We start from the raw sequence: 19,689 nt of genomic DNA, 5'->3' as shown, positions 1-19,689 counted from the left end.
GCTGTATCACATGGCATGTGTGACCTCAGTTCCCCCACCAGGGGCTGAAGCTGGGCCACAGCAGTGAAAGCCTGGAGTTCTGACCCCTAGGCCCTGCGGAACTCCCTTTGGCGCTTCCCAGGCCTCTGCTTTGGAGGGGAGCTCAGGAGGGAACCCGGTGGGCCCTGCCAGCCTGGTGCCCCAGCAGGCCCTGGGTTTGCACAAAGCCCAAGGGAGATGACCATGCTGCGGGGTAGGGTGGGGGTCCGCTCAGCTCCCCAGTGTTGAGTGGGGAACCGAGGTCAGCCAGAGCCAGCAGCGGCCCTGCCTCCTTACAGGAGACTACTGCCCTGCCCCGCCCTGCCCTGCGGGGCGAGAGGCCTGCGCCAGCTGGGGCCCTCACAGCTGGGGGCCGGGCTGACTCACCCTGACCCCGCAGGAGGGGCCGACTTCCCAGATGGGTGGGGCCAGGGCCGGCTGGTGCCGGGGGCCTGCCGCACAGACGCCCTGGAGGCTTGTGCAGGTCTGAGCCCTCCAGCCCCGGTGCCCCTTCAGCACTGGCTTGGGGCCGTGTCGCAGGTGGGGGACACAGTGTGGGGGACATCAGAGCGCCGCAGACCATGGCCTTGCAGACCACTCCGCCCCGCCTGGGGTCCTGGGGGACCCCCGCCCATGGCAGCCTCCTGCTCCTGCTTCTCTGCCTTGGTGAGCACTGAGGGTGGGTGGCCGGATGCTGGACTGCGGAGATCGGGGGTGGGGGGTGGGGGGTGGGGGGGGGCTGTCCACAGGGGGCCGGGGCCTCAGGAAAGGCTCTGCTGGCTTTGCGGGTGCTCCCCCACTGTGGGCACGGCCCCCCACCCCATCCAGTGCCCCTGAATTCAGAGACCCATGTCCTGAATGTCAGCAGGTGCGAGTTCCAGGCAGGCAGCTAGCCTCATCTCTGCCCCCAGAGGGGACTGTGTCTGGCAGCCCTGCTGGACCCCCCTGCCCGGCGGGGCTGGAGGCCGAAGCAGGGTAGTGATGGGGGCACAGGCCAAACTGAGGGTGCCCATAGCACAGGCGTCTGCCTGTCCTGAGCAGAGGGGCCCCAGGAGGAGGATGGGGAGGCCTGTGCTCCTTCGTGGGGCGTCGTGGGCTGTGACACCAGGGGCTGGCCGGGAGGGACCACCGTGGCCCCCTTCCTCCCAGGGTGGAGCCCCTGGCCACCCCTCAAGCCTGGTGTCCCCTCCCCTGCAGGTTGGGTTCTACCTTCCAGGGCCCAGGCTGCAGACGTGGGACTGGTAAGGACCCTCTGGGGAGTCAGGGGAACGTTTTCTGGCCCTGGTTGGGCGGGTTCCTCGGACCCCAGGACACTCCCCGCTCAGTCCCAGCTCTGCTCTGTTCTCAGGCTCTCCTGACCTCAAGTTTGCAGCGCACATCCTGGGACCTGTCCTGGCAGCAGCCTGAGCTGACCGTCCTCCTCTCGAGGGCCCGGCGGGGCACAGAGAGTGAGCATGCAGCCCAGCCCCATCGGTGTCAGGAGGCGGGGGTTGGGGGCTAGCACCGTGAGGTCTCCTCTACCTGTACCTGCAGCCCTTCCTGGCCACTGAGCTCCTTCAATCATGATAACGCGGGAGAGTGAATAGAATCGCGCCATTTGATGATGAGTAAATGGAGACCCAGGCTTCCCTGATAGCGCAGTTGGTAAAGAATCCACCTGCAACTCAGGAGACCCTGGTTTGATTCCTGAGTCAGGAAGATCCACAGGAGAAGGGATAGGCTACCCACTCCAGTATTCTTGGGCTTCCCTGGTGGCTCAGCTGGTAAAGAATCTGCCCGTGATGTGGAAGACTTGGGTTCGATCCCTGGGTTGGGAAGATTCCCTAGAGAAGGGAAAGGCTACCCACTCCAGTCTTCTGGCCTGGAGAATTCCATGGACCGATGAGTCGCACATATCTAAGCGACTTTCACTTTTCAAACCGAGGCCCAGAGAGTCGTGTGTTGCTCAGGGTCTCAGCGAAGGGAGACCCTGTGGGAGGAGGAGGAGGAGGAGGCTGACAGGAGAAGCCCAGCACCCTCCACCCCCTGGCTGTCCCTGCAGAGAAGGCCTGCCCCCCCGGGCGGGAGGCCCAAGTGGTGGATGAGAACCTCTTCTTCTATGAGGAGTGGGAGCTGGAGGCCTGTGTGGACGGGGCCCTGCTGGCCGCGCAGATGAGACAAGTGAACCTGATTCCCTTCACCTACCAGCAGCTGCACATTTTCAAGCGCAAACTGGATGAGGTAGTTCAGGGCTCAGCCCGCCTGCCACATTGCGGCCGTCCCCGCTGCCCCAGTCATGGCCGCGGCCCTCACGGTCCCTTCCCCCGGAAGTTCTACCCGCAGGGGTATCCCCAGTCCCTGATCGAGCACCTGAGTTACTTCTTCCTTTACGTCACCCCTGCGGACATCCACAAGTGGAATGTGACTTCCCTGGACACTGTGAAATCTCTGCTCAAAGTCAGCCAAGGGCGTGGGGTAGATGCTCAGGTAAGAGCTGTGGGGGTGGGGAGGGGCAGACATTGGCTGTGAGGCTGTGCAGGCCCGGTGGGGGGGGCGCAGTGTGAGATGGCACAGGCCTGGGTGTGGCACAGGGTGTGAGGTGGTCAAGGCCCAGGGCATACATCTCCCTGCCCCAAGCCACTGAGTGGCCTTCTCCCACAGGTGGCTGCCCTGATTGCCCGCTATGTAGGGGGAGGAGGCCAGCTGGATAAGGCCGCCCTGGACACCCTGGCCACCTTCCGCCCTGCCTACCTGTGCTTCCTCCGCCCTGAGCAGCTGGGCTCCGTGCAGCTCAGCGTGCTTTGGTGAGTCCTGGGGTCTGTCGGGGGTGGTGGGAGTGCTGTGCTCCGAGCTCGCTGTGCTCTGAGCTCGCTGCCCAGCCCCATGCTGCCTCCCCAGGATGACCACACCCCAGGACCTGGACGCGTGTAGCCCACCTCAGATGGCTGTCCTCTACCACAAGGCCCGCATGGCCTTCCAGAACGTCAGCGGGTCTGAATACTTCACAAGGATCAAGCCCTTCCTGGGTGAGCCCGGGGAAGATACAGGGCGAATGATGCCTGAGGCTCCCCCGTCTTTGGGCAGTCCACTGGTGGCGTGACCAGTGTTCACAGTCTGTCCCTCCAAGTGTGTGTTGGCTGAGACCCTGTGAGTTCTGGGTACCTCCAACCTGTCCTTCAACCCAGAGGGTCAGGTGGTCAGCAGGCAAATCAGGGGCCCAGGAATTCCTTAGGAAAAGGGACTCTTGGTAGAAGAAGTGGCTTCTGGTAGCCTGTGGTCAGAGGGTGGGACTGGGGGCTGCTGCACGGTCTCACACTTGGGGTCTCCTCTCCCCGAGGGCAGGTGGGGCCTCCACGGAAGACCTGCGGGTTTTTACTTCGCAGAACATCAGTATAGACGTGGCGGCATTCAAGAAACTGACAACAGAGGCGGTGCTGGTACGACGGCAGGGAAAGGCGGGCCCTCCCGTGGGCGGGGCCTCTAGGGGCGGGGTCTTGGGAGGGGCGGCCATCAAAGCCCCTTCCAGGGTCTACAGAGGCTAAGGCGGGGTCCGTGGGTGGGATGTTGGGGTGGTTTGGGCGCAGGAGAAGACCGAAGCCTCTGGGAAAAGGCAGGATAACTCTGACCGCCGCCTGCGGGCTCTGGCAGTCGCTAACCGTGGCCGAGGTGCAGAAACTTCTGGGCCCAAACCTGGTGGGCCTGAAGGCTGAGGCGGGGAACATGTTCCTGCGGGACTGGATCTCCCGGCAGTCGCAGGAGGACCTGGACAGGCTGGGGCTGGGGCTCGTCGGCGGCGTCCCCAACGGCTACCTGGTCCTGGACCTCCGCGGCCGAGGTGGGCTGGGGTGGCCGGCTGGGCGGTGTCGGGCAGAGTGAGGGGCAGGGGCTGAGGCGCCTCTTCTCTGTGCAGAGGCCTCCTCGGGAGGCCCCCACCGCCTCGGACAAGGGCCTGGACCCGTGCTCACTGTGACCGCGAGTCTGCTCCTGGTCTCGGTCCTGAGCTGAGCCTGCTGCTGTGGCCTGGCGACCGGCGCTGCGTGGAGACCCCACCGGGCTTGGACCCCAAGGGCTCTGGAGCTCAATAAAAGAACCCCATCCCCCTCTTGTAGAGGTGCCCCGTGGTGTTCTGAGGACTGAAGGGGAGCCCTGACGGCTGTGCCCTCTGCACAGGGCCGCCTGGGTTGCAGCCCCTCCCACGCGCACTTGGAAGGGGGAGGGGCTCCAGGCAGGAGGCCCTCAGGGCCTTCCTGGCGCTGTTTCCACGCAGGGTCTCCCCCGAGTTCAGGCCAATGGTCCAGGTGGCTTCTGGTGACACAACTGCCCCAGGAGATGGCCAGTTGGAGTCCTGATCCCAGCTGAGAGGGGCTCTGTCCCTCCTCAGGCCCAGATCAAAGGGACACAGGCAGGAAGATCACCTTGTCCTTTATTCAAGTCAGTTGGCCAAGTCAGTCCATGGAAGAAGCCTGAGCACAGGGGCAGCATCTTCCTCACGGGCTGGGGCCGTGACCCCGGGCCCAGGCCCTCGTTCTGGCTCCAGGTCCTGGGAGCTGGGCGTAGGCAGGGACTGGCCCTGAAGGCCCCTAGGATGGGGGATGTGGCCAGGTCCCCTGGGGCCTGCGTCTTGGTCTAGGCAGGCGTCCAGCTCCACATGCCAACCCCTGTTCTCCTGCATGTGGAGCTGGGGCAGTGAGGTCCTCCACCATGCCGCAGATGCCCTGCAGGTGCTCCCAGCTGGGCCTTGGGGTGCCCCCATACAGCAGCCACAGGAGGCCTGCGGGCAGGGCCACAGCCAGTGGCAGGTACCCCAGGGGGGCTGGTGGGCTGCCTGCAGGTAGGACACAGAGGGAGCACCTTCAGCCCAGCTGGGAGCTCCCAGGCTGCCCTGCGTCCCAGGCTCAGGGCTCACAGCTCCCGCCGCCCCTGAAGGTGGGGAAGAGCAGTGAGGACCCCCAGGTCGCGCTGCTCTTCTGGGCCCCAACCAGGACCTCAGAGCTCCCCTATCCTCCACTTTCTGCTGCTCAGCAGGTTTGGGGAGGTGACTGTGTCTTCACTAACTCAGCAGGCAATGCAGTGCTAAGTCAGAGTCACCCATGTGTCACCCAAGGAGGCATATGGGAAGCGTCACCAGCAGAGAATGAGATTGGGCGAAAGAGGAGAAGCCAGTAGCGGATGTCAGGTTGGGGGGGGGAGGGGCACACAAAGCAGAGGGGGGATGGCCCACCCCAGGGGGAGGGTGGGTGCAGGGTACCCGAGCTGGGGGCGGTGCTCCCAGGCCCTTCTGAGGTGGGGGCTTGATGGCGCGTCCAGAGGGTGGTGCTGGGCGTCCCAGTGGTCGAGTGGGCAGAGCTGGTGGGGCTGGTGGCGTCCGTGTCCAGGCCCAGCTCGCTCAGGGCTGACCGATTGAGGCTGCGGAGCCAGGAGCTGATGATGGGGTGGCTCCGAGCCTTCTGCAGGTCCCCCACATTCGGACCCAGCAGCGTTGTCACGTTGCCCACGGTCAGGCTCTGCGGGAGGCAGTGAAGGGTGGAGGAGGGAAGGGGCGGGGTCAGCACTTGGCCGGGGGCGGGGGTGGTAAGACCCTGCCAAACACCTTGGAGAAGTGACCTGGGGCCCACACTGTCTGCACACCTCAGACTTTGGGGTGTTGGGGCCTGCAGACCGTAACCTAAGGCTCCCCGACTCCCCCTGACGGGCAGCCCCCACCCACCTGCAGCACTCGGGGGTTCAGGTTGGTGAAGGTGTCGATGTCCATGGAGACGTTAGCCTCGGCCAGGTGCCGCAGCTCCTCCACCGGGGCACCGCCTAGGGGCGGGGCAGCGGTGAGGGGCGGGGCCTCGAGGGGGCGGGGCTCCGGGAGGAGGGCCCCACGCCCGCCGGGGTCTCACCGAGGTAGGGGCGCATGAAGCGGTAGTAGGTGTCCGAGGTGCTGGCGCTGGCGAAGGCCTCCCGGGCCTTGTCAAAGAGCACGTTCTTGCGGGTCTGAGGGCAGGAGGAGATGTCCAGGGCCCCGGCCAGCCTGGGGGAGGGGGCGCGGCTCGTGGGCAGGCCAGGGGCCCTCCACCTGGGGACACCGGCCCCGCCCTCTCACCCCGAACTGCGGCTTTCCCCTTGCCCTCGGTACTGGGCTCCGTAGTGTGGACGCAGGTGCACCAAGAACCTCACAGTGTGACCTGATTTGGAGATAGGATCTTTCCTGTTTGTACACATAATCAGATTAAGATGCGGTCACCCTGACTTAGTTCTTCAGTCTCTGAGTCGTGTCGGGCTTTTGGCGACCCCATGGACTGCAGCACGCCAGGCTCCCCTGTCCTTCACCATCTCCCAGAGTTTGCTCAGACTCATGTCCATCAAGTCGGTGATGCCATCCAACCATCTCATCCTCTGTCGTCCCCTTCTCCTGCCCTCAAACTTTCCCAGCATCAGGGTTTTTTCCAGTGAGTCGGCACACACTGACTTAAGGTGGGCCCTAAATTAATGACTGGTGTCCAAAGAAGAAGGGAGTGTATGCACAGGGAGGCAGAGATGGGTGATGGGGCCCCCGAAGCTGGGAGAGGAGGAAGGAGCTTCCCCTTCAGGTCTCAGAGGGAGCACGGCCCTGCTGACGCCTGGATTTCAGATTTCTGGTCTCCAGACTATGAGAGGACACGATTCTGTTGCTTTCAGTCACTCTGCTTGTAAACCTTTGTCACTGAGGCCATGGGAAGCTGGTGACCTCGGAAGGCCTGGCCTGGGCCCCGACCTGGGCCTGCCTTGGCTGAGGAGTGGAGCTGGCTCCAAAGTTGGGGCGGGAACTCTGACGGGGGCTCACCGAAACTCTGAGGGGGGCTCACCGGAACTCTGAGGGCCGGATGTCCTGGATCTGCCGGGGGCTCATCCAGCAGAGGCGAGAGCCCCCAATGGCCACGAGCAGCGCAGCAGTGACTGTGCCATTGTGGTCCAGGAACTTCTGCAGGATGGCCTGCAGGCAAGGTTGGGGTCAGCAAGGCCAGGGTCAGCGAGCGTCTCCTGCCCACCACACCCCAACCCACCCTCACCTCGGTCTGGTTCTCCAGGGCCCCGTCTGGAGCCAACAGGGTCACGACCGTGTCCTTGGACGTGATGTGCCACTGGCCGATCTCCGAGAGGGAGTAGAGGTAGAGCAGCGAGGGGATGAGCCGCAGCTGCTCCTCAGGGACTCCGCCCGGGTAGACCTGCAGGTGGGCGGCAGGTGGTGGTCAGGCCACACCGTGACCCCCTACCCCCTCCCACCACCGGGCCCTGGCACACCCTAGCTAGCTTAGCTTTGACGACTTGCTGGCACTCGGCAGGCAGCGGGTGCTGCAGCAGGGGGTCCAGGTTGGCCCTGAGCACGCTGCTGCCCAGGCAGGACTCGAGCTGCCCGCAGTCATAGCGCATCAGGAAGAGGTCATCGTGCAGGGTGGCCGCAGTGATGCTGCCAAGGACGCAGGGTCTCCCTGTGGTACGGTGGGGTGCTGGTGTTTAGGACCTGGCTGGTCAGCCTCTGCCTGAGCTGACCACCACTGCTGACTTTGGGCCCCACCTCACTCCTAACCTTGACTCTTTCCAAGCTTGACTCCTAGCCAAAAACTTGGCCAAGACCAGGCTGAGTCAACACTGACCTTGATCTCAGTGCCCAAACCAGCCCCACCAGTTGGGGCTGACCACTCTGACCACTCGCTCCGGCCAGGACGCAGGCCCTGGCCAAGCTCAGGAGGTCCAGGCAGAGGGTGCCATGCCTCTGGGGCCCCCACTGCAGGATGAGAAACCCGAGCAGAGGGGAATGCAGCACCCCCAGGCCATGGTGGCCACACTGACCTGTGTCCCGCTTGGACGGTGAGGACACCGCCTTGGACTTGGCCTCGAGGAAGCTCGTGACAAAGCGCCTGGCATCACGCTGCCTGAGCTGCCCTGCGCGGCACGCGGCCACTGTGCTGCGGAAGAAGTCCAGGCCCACGGCCTGGCGGGCGGGCCTGCAGAGTCCACACCCTGGGGAGGGCCACTTGTTCCCTTCTCCTTCCCCTCAGACAGAAACTCCATGACGGGGAATGACTGGGGACACCACTTGGGTATCAGAGTGGCTGCAGGCCGGCCCTCAGGGCTGGACAGGTTGGTGGAAGGTCGGCTGGATCCCCCTTCCCCCGCCATCACCCCACCTGGGGCATTGACCTACCTCCTGCACCTGCATCCACAGCCTGGGGCTTATGTATGATGCCAGGCGTCCCAGAGCCTGCAGCCCCTCCAGATTCCAGGAGCCGGGGAGCCTGGTGTGCAAAGGGGGCTCCGAGTCGGTTCCTGAGCAGCGCCAGGACCCGTCAGGCCACTTGCCCTCCCCGAGTGCCATTCCCAGGGCTTGCCCAGTGGACGCTCCCGCCCCAGGTCTCTGGGTACCCCATGGGCTGCAGGGTCAGGGTGGGGCGTGAGCTGGGTCGGACTTGGAGGTCAGTGGGGCTGTGAACATCAACCCCCAGACTGCCTCTTCTCTCATCTGCAGGAGGGGAGGCCTAGGCAGAAGGGGGGGCCCCCACCCACCCGAGGACGGTCCTGCCACTGGCCAGCAGCCTGTTGAGGGCAGCCTGCTGGGCAGCTGTGAGCCGGGGACAGTGCTGCAGATTCTGCAGCACATGGGGGTCTGCTGCCACGATGCTGGAAGCGTCCATGTCACACACCAGGACCCCGAGGAGCAGCAGGTCGGAGGCGTTGAGCCTTGGCTGGGGCCCTCCCTGTAGGATAGCAGGTCAGCATGAGCCTGGTCCCACAGCCCATCACCCGGCCAGCTAGCCCACGGCACCTACCAGGCAGACCAGGGCCCTGTGCCGCAGGGCAGTCCTCTGGTTGGGCAGATTGGCCAGCAACTCTGTGTCTCCCTGGGCGGCGCGGCGGATGAAGGCCCGGCAGTCTGCTTCCTTCACCTGCGTCAGGCTGCGGAAAGGTTGGGGGGCCGCTGGGAGGGCCGACGGGGGGCCTCTGAGTGACGGAGGTGCCCCCGGGAGCGTGCTCAGCCCACACGGCCAGGTGCTGGGTGGGGAAGGGCACTCACTTATAGAAGAGCAGCAGGTCGGGGGGGTGGAGCTCGAAGTCGCCCTGGAGGCCTTGTCGGGCGGCCAGGTTGGCCAGGCAGCTGAGCTGGGCAGGGCGGGCAGCATGTCACTCGCTGCATGGCCTGGGCTCTCCTGGGCCCTCCGCTCTGACTGGGACCTCCCTGGAGCCCCCACCCACCTCTCAGTTCTGTCCCGTGTCCACCAACCCCTCCTGCCTGGCAGCTCTCTGTCACTTGACTTCCTGTCCGCCTCTTCCTGCATCCACCTCCAGGTGAGAACAGGACAGGGAACACCAGCCCCAGAGCCCCTCCCCTCCGGTGTCGGGCCCCACCATGGTGGCTCACTAAGGGTCCACTTACCCAATCCACCCCTGCCTGGACATCTTGTCCCGTTCCCTTCAGGTCATGTCAAATGTATTACTGATTTTACATTAATTTTATAATAAGACTGTCGGTACAGTGGCCCTCGCGCTCCAGGAGAACTACCCTGCGTCCTGACCCCACGATCCTGACCTTGTGCTGCCCGGGCCCCCTGCTAGGGGCACCTCCCTTCCTGCCTGTCCCTGGGGCCCTTCTCCAGGGAGTCCACCCCTGCCCTCGACCCCCAAGCAGTCTTGGCGGTGGCCGCCGCTGACCTGCCAGGCTCTGAGGAGGACGTGTTGTGTTGCCATCCTCCTGATGAGAGCTGCAAGTTGGTCGCGGGACAGCTGGCTTGCCGGCTGGCACCAGAAACCTTGCAGGAGGGAGGCGCTGGCACTGGGCAGAAAGGAGGCTGACGGTGAGGGGCAGAGGGAGTAGGGGCCCCAGACTGCAGCCTTCGGGATGGAGGTCAGACTCCTCAACTTGGGGTGAGGGTGAGAGATGCAAGAGGTGTGGACGTCCCTCCTCCGAGGGCACCCTTGTGGTGCCAAGGCTCCAAGCTATGAGCAAGGCTTACAACAAGCCCCTGTCCAGAGACTTCTTTGGTGGTCCAGTGGCTAAGACTCCACACTCCCAATACAGGGGGCCTGGGTTCGATTCCTGGTGGGGCTAGGTCCCGTATGCTGCAACTAAGGGTTTGTATGCCACAACTAAAGATCCCATGTGTGCAGTGAAGACTGAATATTCTGCATGTTGCAAATGAAACCCGGCACAGCCAAATACAATTTTAAAAAATAATAAACATTAAAAAAAAAAAAAGTGACCCCTGTCCAGACTCTGGGTCTGAGGCCTGGTACCAGGGGCCCAGTTCTGGGTCTTAGGGCTCCGAGGCCCCAAGATGGCTGAGGGTTTGGAGGGCATCTGCTGGGTGCCCACAGCCAGGCTGTCCTCATGGTATGACTCTAAGAAGACCCATGCACCAGCGAGGGTCAGATCTCACAAGACCACACCCAGGGCCTGACTGGTCCAGCTGGGCCTGCAACCCTGCCTGGTGGTTCAGTTGATTGGTCCGTTGATGGGGGCAGACCAGTGACTTCCAGCCCCCACCAGGAGACCCCCTAGATGGGTCTCAGTCTTGGGGCCTGAGAGGGCAGCCAGGTTCAGGGTGGAGAGAACGAAACTGAGAGGCCTCAGGACAGGAAGTGACTGTCTCCAGGCCGCGGAGGGGGGCCTGTCCCAGCCGTGTGGGTGCGACTCCAGTGCAGGACCCTAGAGGCCCAGAGGCCCAGAGCCATCTCCAGCGAGTAACCTGGGCCACCGGGGCCAGGCCTCTGTATTGGAGCCCTGCTCGGCCATGCCCGCACGTCGTGAGCAGACCCTGGAGGTGGTCCCTCCTCACTCCCATCCAGGAAATCTGCTGCAGGAAACCTGATTGTGGACGCGGAGCCTGCACTCACCTGGCCCACAGGTCAGCCCTGCTGGCATCCAGGCCTCCCTGGGAGGCGCCCTCGGCCTGGGGGTGAGAGCAGTGGGCAGTGAGTGACACCAGGAGGGCGAGGCCCGGGCTCACCAGGGCACCTGGAACAGAACAGGCCACGCGCACGTGTGTGGGAGCGTCCCGTGTGGGTCCACCAGGGCCCTGCATCCCGGGTGGGCTTGTGACCGCCCCTGACGCTGGGGAGCACCACCTGGGGAGCTGGGCACCTATGCGCCCGCCTGGCCCCGAGCCTGCTGGGCACCTCTGACAGGCAGGCGTGTGTGGCAGTGTGTCTTCTGTCTGGTGCTGTACGCGTGTGCACCTCGTACCTGTGTGGTGGTGTAGCCACACGTGTGGTGGGGTGTACATGTCTGTGGTGGTCTTCATGCCCACACAGTATATCTGTGTGGCTGCTGGTGAGGCAGTGTACACACATGTGTGATGGTGTGTATGTGCGTGTGTGATGATATGTACACGGTTGTGACAGTGCTTATGCTCGTGTGTGGCGGTGTGCACATACATGTGTGGCGGTGTGCACATACATGTGTGGTGGTGTGCGTGCACATGTGTGGTGGTGTGTACGCGTATATGTGACAATGTGTACACGTGTGTGTGACAGTGTGTATGCATGTGTGGATGGTGGCATGTGACTGTGTCAGGAAGCACGTGCACACCTATGTGATGGCCTGCACACGGGCCCAGCAGTGTCCACATAAGCGCACCTTCTCCCTCCACCCCTACGGTTCTGCCCTCTTACTCTGAGCCCCAAGACCCCGAAGCAGGGGACAGGGGTCAGCACCCACCTCCTCCTGCTCCTCAAATGCTCAGTCTTTCCCGGCCGTGGCCCCCTTGTCCCTGCTTTGTCCCCACGGCCCAGTGCCCCATCTGTGCCGCCCCCTTTGCTCCCCGACCCCCAGTGGTGGGCCCAGGGCAGGACCCCAGGTAGAGGCTCAGGAGGGGGAAGTGTGGTTCTGCCACCCCCTGGGAGCCAGCCGTGGGCACTGCCCTCCAAGAGGGGGAGGGAGAGTCGTCTCACCTGCTCTGGGGCCCATGGCTGTGTGGTGCCGACAGGTCGTCCTGGCAGGAAGGCAGTAGGGTCACAGGCAGTGGGTCCAGGTCAAGCTGGACAGGAGATGGAAGGTGGTGAGGCCGGGGGAGGTAGTTGCAGAGGGGAGGTCACCATCCAGGGTCACACGGGGCAGGGGACCTTGAATCTTGGGCTGCAGCCATGTCTTAGGCACAACCCACAAACAGTGAATCTCTGGAACAAAAGGGAGCAGTGGGGCTGTGGGGGAGCCAGGCCAGATTTTAGGGCTTTTCTTATTGCAGGTCAGGCTCAGGGGACCCATGGGCTTGGCTGCCATGTCTCCCATGAGCAAATCTCTCGACAGCTTTGGGGGGCAGGGTGGGTGGTGGACCTCCAGGATCCAGTCAGTGCCTGCAGCAGCTGGGAGAGGCCTGGTGGCCCCGACCTCCTCTGGTGCCACCCAGCTTCACCCCGCACCCGGCGCCCAGGGAGCCCCCTTCCCCTCCCAGATCTCAGATGCCCAGTGTGACCTGGCCACGGGCACAACCCATGCTGCAGTCTGCTGGGCGCCCTGGCCGTGGTAGAGGCCAAAACAGGCCTGGGGTGGGGACAGCGGCAGGGAGCCTCGTCCTCATTGCGAGTCCCCAGGCCATGGCCATGCACGGACTAGCGGCTTGGGGTACCTGCGGGCCTCTGGGCTCTGCACGAAGAAGATGGGGAGGTAAACACCCCACATGGGGGCAAGATGGAGGCTCAGAGGGGCTCAGCTATCTGCCCGGGGCTGCAAGGAGGCCCGATTCACAGCTGGGCCCCTGTGTGTCCGTTGGGTGGTGGCTCCGGCCCCTCCCTGCCCCTCACCTGAGCACTAAGAATGCCGTCTGTCCTGGAGGGAGGCTGCTCGGGGTCCAGACGGCAGATGTTGGACGCAGGGATGCTGTAGACTCCAGACACGGGGTCCCAGCCCACTCGGGGTCAGCCCCTGCAACTGAGCCTTAGAGCACAGGGGTGGTGCAAGGTGGGAGCGCCCGTGTCTCCGTTCACCTCCATGACCCGCTCAGCACCCTGCCCTGCCAGCCACCCACTCTGGCAGCGACGCCCTCCAGGCAGATGTGTAGAGGAAGGGGTGGGGCTATACCAGGTGACGCTGCCTTGTCAGCCCCTGGAGGCCCCAGGCACAGCGGGCACCTGCTCCCCAGCCCCATGGGAGCAGGAGGCTTAGCTCACGGTTGGCAGCGGTCCAGCACACGTCCCTCCCCACTCAGGGGGGCCTGGCTCAGGCATGATCTTGCCCTGAGTGTCGCGTGTACACCTGTACGTGTGCGCACCTGCACTTGACGTGTGTGCTGGCATCTATGTATGAGCACACACACATGTCTATGCATCCCCAGGAGCACACACCTCTACATGCATACATGTGCAGGAGGTGCGTGTGTGTCCCCAGCAGGGATTTCAGGCACACGTGGCCCCATTGTGGCATCTGGGTTGAGTGACATGTGTGGTGTGTTTCTGTTCTGTGGGTACTGGAGCAGAGCTTCCCATGCATGTCCACACGTGTGTGCGCTGTGGGGCAAGGAGAGTGTGCAGGCAGCCTTGATGGGAGGACCATGCTGGTCACACATGCCTCGTGCCCAGCCTCTGGCTTTCACCACATCTGTCCCCTCCTGGCAGGGCCAGCTCACCCAGGGCCACATGCCCATCAAGCCAGCCACATACAAGCCAAGGCGCTGACCCTTGGGGATTGAGGGTTGGAGGGACCAGCTGAGGGCCACTCCCTGACCCCTAGAAGGCCAGCCACAGCATCGACAGCTGGAGGGCACCCAGAGCCGGTGGAGACAGTCCCTCCCTCCTGAAAGCTGTCCAGTGAGTCCCTGTCCAGCTGGCCCAACAGTGACACCTAGAGTCTGTAGAGGGTGGGGTTCAGGGGGTGGACCCCACGGGAGGTGGGCAGTCTCACTCTGGGCCCCAGCAGTGACCCCCCAAGGCTGGCCAGTCAGTTCTCAAGCACTCAGTCGTCACTTGGTGATGGGGTCTCCACCCACCCAAGAGCCCAGGCCGGGCGGAGGGCACTCCCTACAGGCCAGTGAGTGCAGGAGGAAGACGCTCGCTACCCTATTTGGGCTCAGCCTCCAGGGCACCCCAGGCTCCGGGTGGACAGATGAACACAGCAACAAGGCAAGTGCCGAGCTGTAGAAAGGCCCTCTGTCCCCAGCTTTGCCATGTACTGCTCATGGCCTCTGCCCCCGCCAGCCCGTTTTACAGATGGGGAGACTGAGGCCTGACTGGCCAAGCAGGTAAGTGGGAGCGGGATTGGGCCCTATGGCCAGGTTGGGCTCCTGAGCTGCCAGCATCGTGCCCCTGGAGCGTGACCTCTGTGGGCTGCCCACAGTAGGCTGTGGGGGGCAGATCGGTGGGTGGACCCCATGTCTGGGCTCTGAGGCCTTAGCCCAGGCGCCAGTGGTGGGAGGCAGGCTACCCCTAGGGAGCAGGTCAAGATCTGGCCCTGGGGGCTCTCAGAGGGGATGGGGGGGCTCTCAAGGAAGAGAAGCTAGGCTATGGGGCATCCCCAGGGCAGCTGGCACCCATGGGCCCTGCCACCCTCCCACCTTGCCTTACTGCCCTCTGTGGCTGCCTGTCTGTCCAGTCCAGCCCTCTTGCCATCTGTCTTGTCGCTTGCTCTGCAGGCTCAGCCCCTGGGCCCTGAGCAGGCTTGTGCTCTGCAGTGGGTCCTGTGTGCCCTTGGCTTTCCTCCAGGCCCTCCCCAGCAGTAGGTCCCACCCTGCCGCCCAGCAGTCAGGGTTGGCCCCAGGCCGCAGCCTGGCTGACCTCCCAGGCCCCTCGGCACTAAGCAGGTCCTGAAGTCTGGCACATGGCAGCGGTGGCTGTGTGCCCCCGTCCCTGTGGCAAGGTGGTGAGGGTGAGGGTGGGGGTGGGGGCGGACTCCTGGCTCCGGAAGGGAGGGGGTGGGCCAGCCTTTGGCTCCCTAGCCTCACCAGCAGCTTCCTGGGACCCGAGGGTGGTGGACAGCAGTGCCGCCGGCCCGCTGGAGAAAAACGATTCTCTGTCCTGGCACGGGAAACGCCCTCATGAGTTCAGGACCTGTGATCCAGGGAGACATAACAGGAGCCCCGCCTGCCCCACGGTGCCCAGTTGCTGGGGCACAAGGACAGAGACTTGGCCACTCCCTGGGGTGCTCTGGGGTGGCCCGGCCTGAGCTGGGTAGGGAGGCCACCTGCAAGGGAAGCTGTCAAGATGGTCCTGCCGCAGCCGCAGCCCCTGTGGGCCCAGACCCTCTGGCAGGTGCCAGCAGCTAGGAAGCAACAGGGTGTGTCTGAGGGACTTCCAAAGTCCACTGCAGGCCCAGGACAGGTTGTGAGGGGCCGGGGGCAGCAGTGAGCCCTGTGGTGGCAGCAGGCATGATGGCTGAGCAGGAGGTGTAGCGGGTGCGGCCGCGAGGGGGCCGGGGAGGGGCCGGAAGCCTGCACTAGGTGGGCTCATGGCGAGTCCTTCAGGGACCACCCTTCGTCCTCCATGAAGACACTCACCAGCAGGGGCTGTGGGCGGAGCCTGCACTGGGGCTGAGGGGCTCAGGGGAGCCAGGCTGACACGGCCCCTGAGGCTCTGCAGGGGCCCGAGGAGGGGAGGAAACAGGTAAATTGCTGGGTTAGGGTGGGGGTGGCAGGTGGCAGGGAGAGGAGGGCAGAGGAGGAAGACAGTGGGAGGGAGGTGGAGGGGCCATTCTGGTGAGGACAGAGGGGCTGGGAGTGCGGGGAGGGGAGGCTATCCCGCCCCACTCCAGGTTGACGGAGGCTGGCGCTGGCCTGCTGCGGTAAGCATCTGTTTGTGCGGGCTGTTGCCCTGTGGACTCCCCTAGTGCTGTTAGGGATGAGGGGATGGAGGCGCAGGGAGCAGGGGCAGAGTCTCAGAGACCCTTTGGGCAGGCAGCTGCCTCTGGCTCCACCCTGGCTGAGCTCTTGCTGTGATCACAGCTGGGTTGAGCCCAGGAGCCCCACAACAGGGCCTGTCTGCCTTAGCCAGCCGAGAGGAGGGGCCTCGCCTGGGTGGGCACAGTGATGTGGTGTGTGACTGCTGCCAGGAGGCCCATGCACGCGCCACCCCCTGCCCCTGTCCCCTGTGGCATTCTGAGATGTTGGAATTCCCAAGGTTGGCACTTTCTGGGCAGCAGCTCTGTGGGGAGCCCTGGCGGATGCTCTGATGCTTTTGTTGGGGGCCTGGGGGTCCTCCAGGGACGCAGCTGACCCAGCTTCTGTGCCCAGCCCCTACAGCAGGGCTGCAGGCTGTTCTCTGCATGTGGGGGGTAGGAAGGTCAGCAGCCAGGACCACAGGGTCCATCCAGGCTCCTGCTGGGGACCTAGGGCAAAGGTCTGCTCCGTGCAGGGGTTGGGGTGGGGGACCAGGCCCCCCCGAAGCCTCCACATCAGGCACATTCACAGCCATTTGCAGGTTGTCACTGAGCGTTTATTCTCCATCCTCAGAGCCCAGCTGGGCCTGCAGCTGGGCCACGTTGTTGGGATGGACAGACTGCCTGGCTCCCCTGGCTCCAGGCGGAGGTCCTGCCTGGGGACTGTCAGGCAGGCGGTAGAGGCAGCGGCTGCAACGAGGGGCCTGGAAGACCCCACAGGGCAATGCTCAGGGCAGGCCTGCAGGAATGACATGTGGTGGGGGTTGGGGGGGCTGATGGCACGTGTGTGGCCCACACCCACTTCCACGCGAGACGCTCAGCATGTGAGTGGGGGGGCCAGAATCTGGCAGAAGCAAAGGCACAAGGTAGGACCAGCCTGGCGCGGGGGGCGGGGGTCAGGGTGTAGAGGTCTGCAGACGGAGGACCCAGCCAGGCTGGGGATGGCGGGCACGGAGGTCCAGGCAGAGCAATATGCAGCAGGGTGCTCTGGGGGGTGGGGTAGGGGGCCAGAAGGAGCCCACCTAAGGCTGGCCCAGGTCCTGGCTCTGCCTCTTGCATGTTGACCCCAATCACGTCTACAAGTCAGTCCCTGGAGCTGAGGCTCTAGAACCAGCGAGGCGCTGTTGAGGCCATTTGGAGAGCAGCGTTGGTACGGAGGCCAGTGTGGGTCCTGCAGCCCAAGAGTCCTGTCCTCTGCGATCGCAGCTGCCCAGCTCTAGGCCTGGCCGCTGCAGGGACTCTCCAGGGCTCTGACCAGCAGCCCCGGCCTGCAGGTCCCAGCCTGCTGTTCCCATCCTAGCATGATGCTCTCAGTTGTCTGGCTCCAGCGTCCACTCTGATAGCCACTGCAGGCAGGAGGCCCGCTGCACGTCTGTCTCGGGGGGTGGTGGGGGCCGGCCTGGCCCAGGTAGGGGCGTGCAGGGGCTGCAGGGCCCGGGGCCTCCTTCTGAGGGGTCAGGGTCTGGGGCGGCCCGCAGGACCTGGACGAGCTCGTCCAGTGGCTGCAGCAGGGTATGAGGGCTCCAGCAGGCATCGAGGGAGGGCACAAAGGGGTCGGGCGTACAGGCCTCCACGCACTCGGTGCTCGTGGGGATGCGCAGGTAGAAGGCGTGCAGCATCATACGGAATGGCTGGTCCTCCTGGCCCAAGGCCTGGCCATAGGTCAGGTCCCCCACGATGGGGTGGCCAAGGGCGCTGCAGTGCACGCGTAGCTGGTGCGTCCGGCCTTTGGGGAGGAGAGGGGGGCAGTCAGGTGGGAGCACAACCCTGTGCCCACCCCAAAGCCATTCACATCATCTCAAGTGCTGTCCTTGAAGCTTCATGCAGCCCCTGGGGACGTCAGACCTCCCTGTGCTTCTTGCCACAAAGTCAGAGCTCAAAACAGAAGCAACTTCTGGGACGCTGCTGGTGAGGGCAGGGCCAAAGCAGTGCCCAGTCAGCTGAGAACCCAGACCAGAGAGACCTCGTGTGGGGCAAGAGGCTGCAGATTCTGAGGTTGCATGGGGGGGGCAGGAGTGAGCCTGGTCAGCATGCTGGGGGCTCCCGGGCAGGTTCCTCCCCTGCAGGATGGGGACACTGTGGTGCCCTGTGCCGGGAGAGGCCAAGGCAGGACATCGTCAGCAGGGAGCAGGGGCCCTGGGCACACATCCGGGCACACCTGTGAGGGGCTGCAGCAGCACTTTGGAGACTGGGTCACCTGCATACAGCCCGTGTTCCAGGACCACCAGCTCTGTGAGGCTTGGTTTTGGGTTCTCACAACCTGAGGGGAGTGAGGCAAGCTCAGAGAGATAGCTGGGGTTAGGGTTAGGCCACTCCGGGGCTGAGTCCACTGAAGCCCGGTCATGTGGCCTGGTTGCCCCAGCTCATCCAGGGGCCCCTCTGGACGGCTGTGTCCCTGGTCCCTCCACCCCCTGCCCTCCGTACCCTGTGTGCCTTCAATGCACATGGTGTGGGTCCGGCCTTCTGTGCTGTTCTTGCCGATGGCGTAGCTGATGGTCATCCGGCTCTCCTGGACGTGCCCCCGCACCTGCCAGGCAGGGGGTCACATGCTGCTCATGGGGTCACCCGCCACTGCTGGGAAGCCCACCTGACATCCACAGCCTACCAAAGTGGACGGAGGATCGGAGGCTCCTGCCCCAAGGACCAGCCCGGCCTTACCAGAGCCAGATAAGCCTTGGTGACTCGCCGGTCCTTGAAGCACCTGTATGCACTGCCTGCAGCCGCCTTGTTCAAAGCCACACAGAGTGCCCCGCTGGTGGAGAAGTCCAGTTGGTGGCAGAACCTAGTATGGGGCAGAGGCTCAGTGGTGGCTGGGTTGTGGGGCTGCTTCCCCCCCAGTGGAAGCCACTGTGGGTACCTGAACCCGTAGTAGGTGTCTGGGTCAGCCAGCTCTGGGAAGCGGTGCCGCAGCTGCTTCTGGAGGGTCAGCGTTTCCCGCCAGGCTTTGCTGTCGATGCGTACGTCCCAGTGCTTGTTCACCACCAGGAAGTCATGGCTCCGGTACACGACACACAGATTCTCCACACTGCCTGGCTCCATGGTGGCTGCAATGCGAGGCAAGTGCGTGGAACGGGGTTATGGGCTGCCTAGCCCTCATCACAGCCCTGCCCACCTGGCCTGAACACCCCTGCTCCCCAGGGCCGTCGGTCTGAAGCCACTGATACTGTCAGGCAAGCTTGTAGACCGACTGTGTGCCTGCACTCCCAACCTCTGAGTGGGATGAACAGGGCGTCTACTGGTTGGGGGCTCTGGCTAGGAGCGGGCAAGCTAGTGGTGCCCTTAGTTCTGGCTGTGGGGCGGTCCTGCCCAGACCCGGGCCTGTGGGGATAAGCAGTCCTGCCCTCCAGCCTGCTCCCACGGATTCTTCCCGAGGCGGGCCACAGACACGTGATATTGGCCTTTTCCTGAGTGGGGCGGGTACAGAGCAGGAGACGGGGCCCTTTCTCGCCCACGCAGACGCCCCCTGCTCTGGCTCCTCTCCGCGGAACTCTCATGGACACCGGCGGAAGGGTGCCCGGTGGACTCTGGCTGCAAATCCTTCCCGCGCCCCTGCCCACTCCGGGATCGACCTGCAGCTGGGCTGCGCCGTCCGGGCTTCCGATGCCGCGACCTGTCCCTGGTTCCCGCACTCGCGTCCCGCGCCTCGCGGCCCAGTGGTCCCGGAGCAGTAATTCAGGCCACAGAGGTGCGCCTGGCCCGGCCCGGCCTGCGGTCTCAGCCCCGCCCACGTCCCGCCCAAGGCACGGACAGGCGGTCCTACTGACCAATGGAGAGCGCCCGGGTCCCGCGGCTCCCCCTCTTTCGTCAGGGCTCGGCCCCGCCCAGCGTGCGTGCGCAACCCCGCCCACTCCCCGCCCTTCCTCCTGGCCAAT

General features: G+C 64.4%; 3 protein-coding genes across 4 annotated transcripts; 1 reads left to right on the top strand and 2 right to left on the bottom strand.

Moving 5' to 3' along the window:
- Positions 1–456: 456 nt before the first annotated feature.
- MSLN (mesothelin) lies at positions 457–4,105 on the top strand. The gene is made up of 10 exons (XM_006049902.4): positions 457–684; positions 1,216–1,259; positions 1,367–1,466; positions 2,060–2,238; positions 2,329–2,484; positions 2,659–2,801; positions 2,896–3,023; positions 3,340–3,434; positions 3,646–3,832; positions 3,908–4,105. Exons 1-10 carry the CDS (start codon positions 600–602, stop codon positions 4,000–4,002), a joined length of 1,212 nt encoding a protein of 403 aa, XP_006049964.2. The 5' UTR covers positions 457–599; the 3' UTR covers positions 4,003–4,105.
- A 298-nt stretch (positions 4,106–4,403) lies between these two features.
- Positions 4,404–16,876, bottom strand: LOC102409906 (mesothelin-like protein). The gene is made up of 22 exons (XM_025275030.2): positions 16,840–16,876; positions 16,620–16,694; positions 15,441–15,554; positions 15,128–15,247; positions 14,889–14,994; positions 14,674–14,793; positions 12,757–12,832; positions 11,908–11,993; positions 10,852–10,907; positions 10,252–10,356; positions 9,035–9,143; positions 8,790–8,916; positions 8,527–8,717; positions 8,168–8,258; positions 7,813–7,954; positions 7,264–7,451; positions 7,032–7,187; positions 6,828–6,955; positions 5,883–6,013; positions 5,705–5,799; positions 5,246–5,501; positions 4,404–4,822 (listed from the first exon to the last, which is right to left on the bottom strand). The coding sequence occupies exons 1-22, from the start codon at positions 16,874–16,876 to the stop codon at positions 4,578–4,580; spliced, it is 2,754 nt and encodes a 917-aa protein (XP_025130815.2). The 3' UTR covers positions 4,404–4,577.
- Positions 16,353–19,564, bottom strand: RPUSD1 (RNA pseudouridine synthase domain containing 1). 2 transcript variants are annotated; one of them, XM_006049898.3, is made up of 6 exons: positions 19,387–19,563; positions 18,675–18,861; positions 18,476–18,599; positions 18,242–18,344; positions 17,976–18,077; positions 16,353–17,543 (listed from the first exon to the last, which is right to left on the bottom strand). In XM_006049898.3, the coding sequence occupies exons 2-6, from the start codon at positions 18,854–18,856 to the stop codon at positions 17,128–17,130; spliced, it is 927 nt and encodes a 308-aa protein (XP_006049960.1). In that variant the 5' UTR covers positions 18,857–18,861; positions 19,387–19,563; the 3' UTR covers positions 16,353–17,127. The 2 variants fall into 2 exon arrangements, with proteins under 2 accessions (XP_006049960.1, XP_006049962.1); XM_006049900.3 differs by lacking the exon at positions 17,976–18,077 and having other exon boundaries at positions 19,387–19,564.
- Between the last annotated feature and the right edge of the window lie 125 nt (positions 19,565–19,689).

This window comes from Bubalus bubalis, chromosome 24 (assembly GCF_019923935.1).
Source record: "Bubalus bubalis isolate 160015118507 breed Murrah chromosome 24, NDDB_SH_1, whole genome shotgun sequence".
Classification (NCBI taxonomy): domain Eukaryota; kingdom Metazoa; phylum Chordata; class Mammalia; order Artiodactyla; family Bovidae; genus Bubalus; species Bubalus bubalis.
Note: the sequence above shows the minus strand (reverse complement) of the source record. Positions and strands in the feature narration are given on the sequence as shown.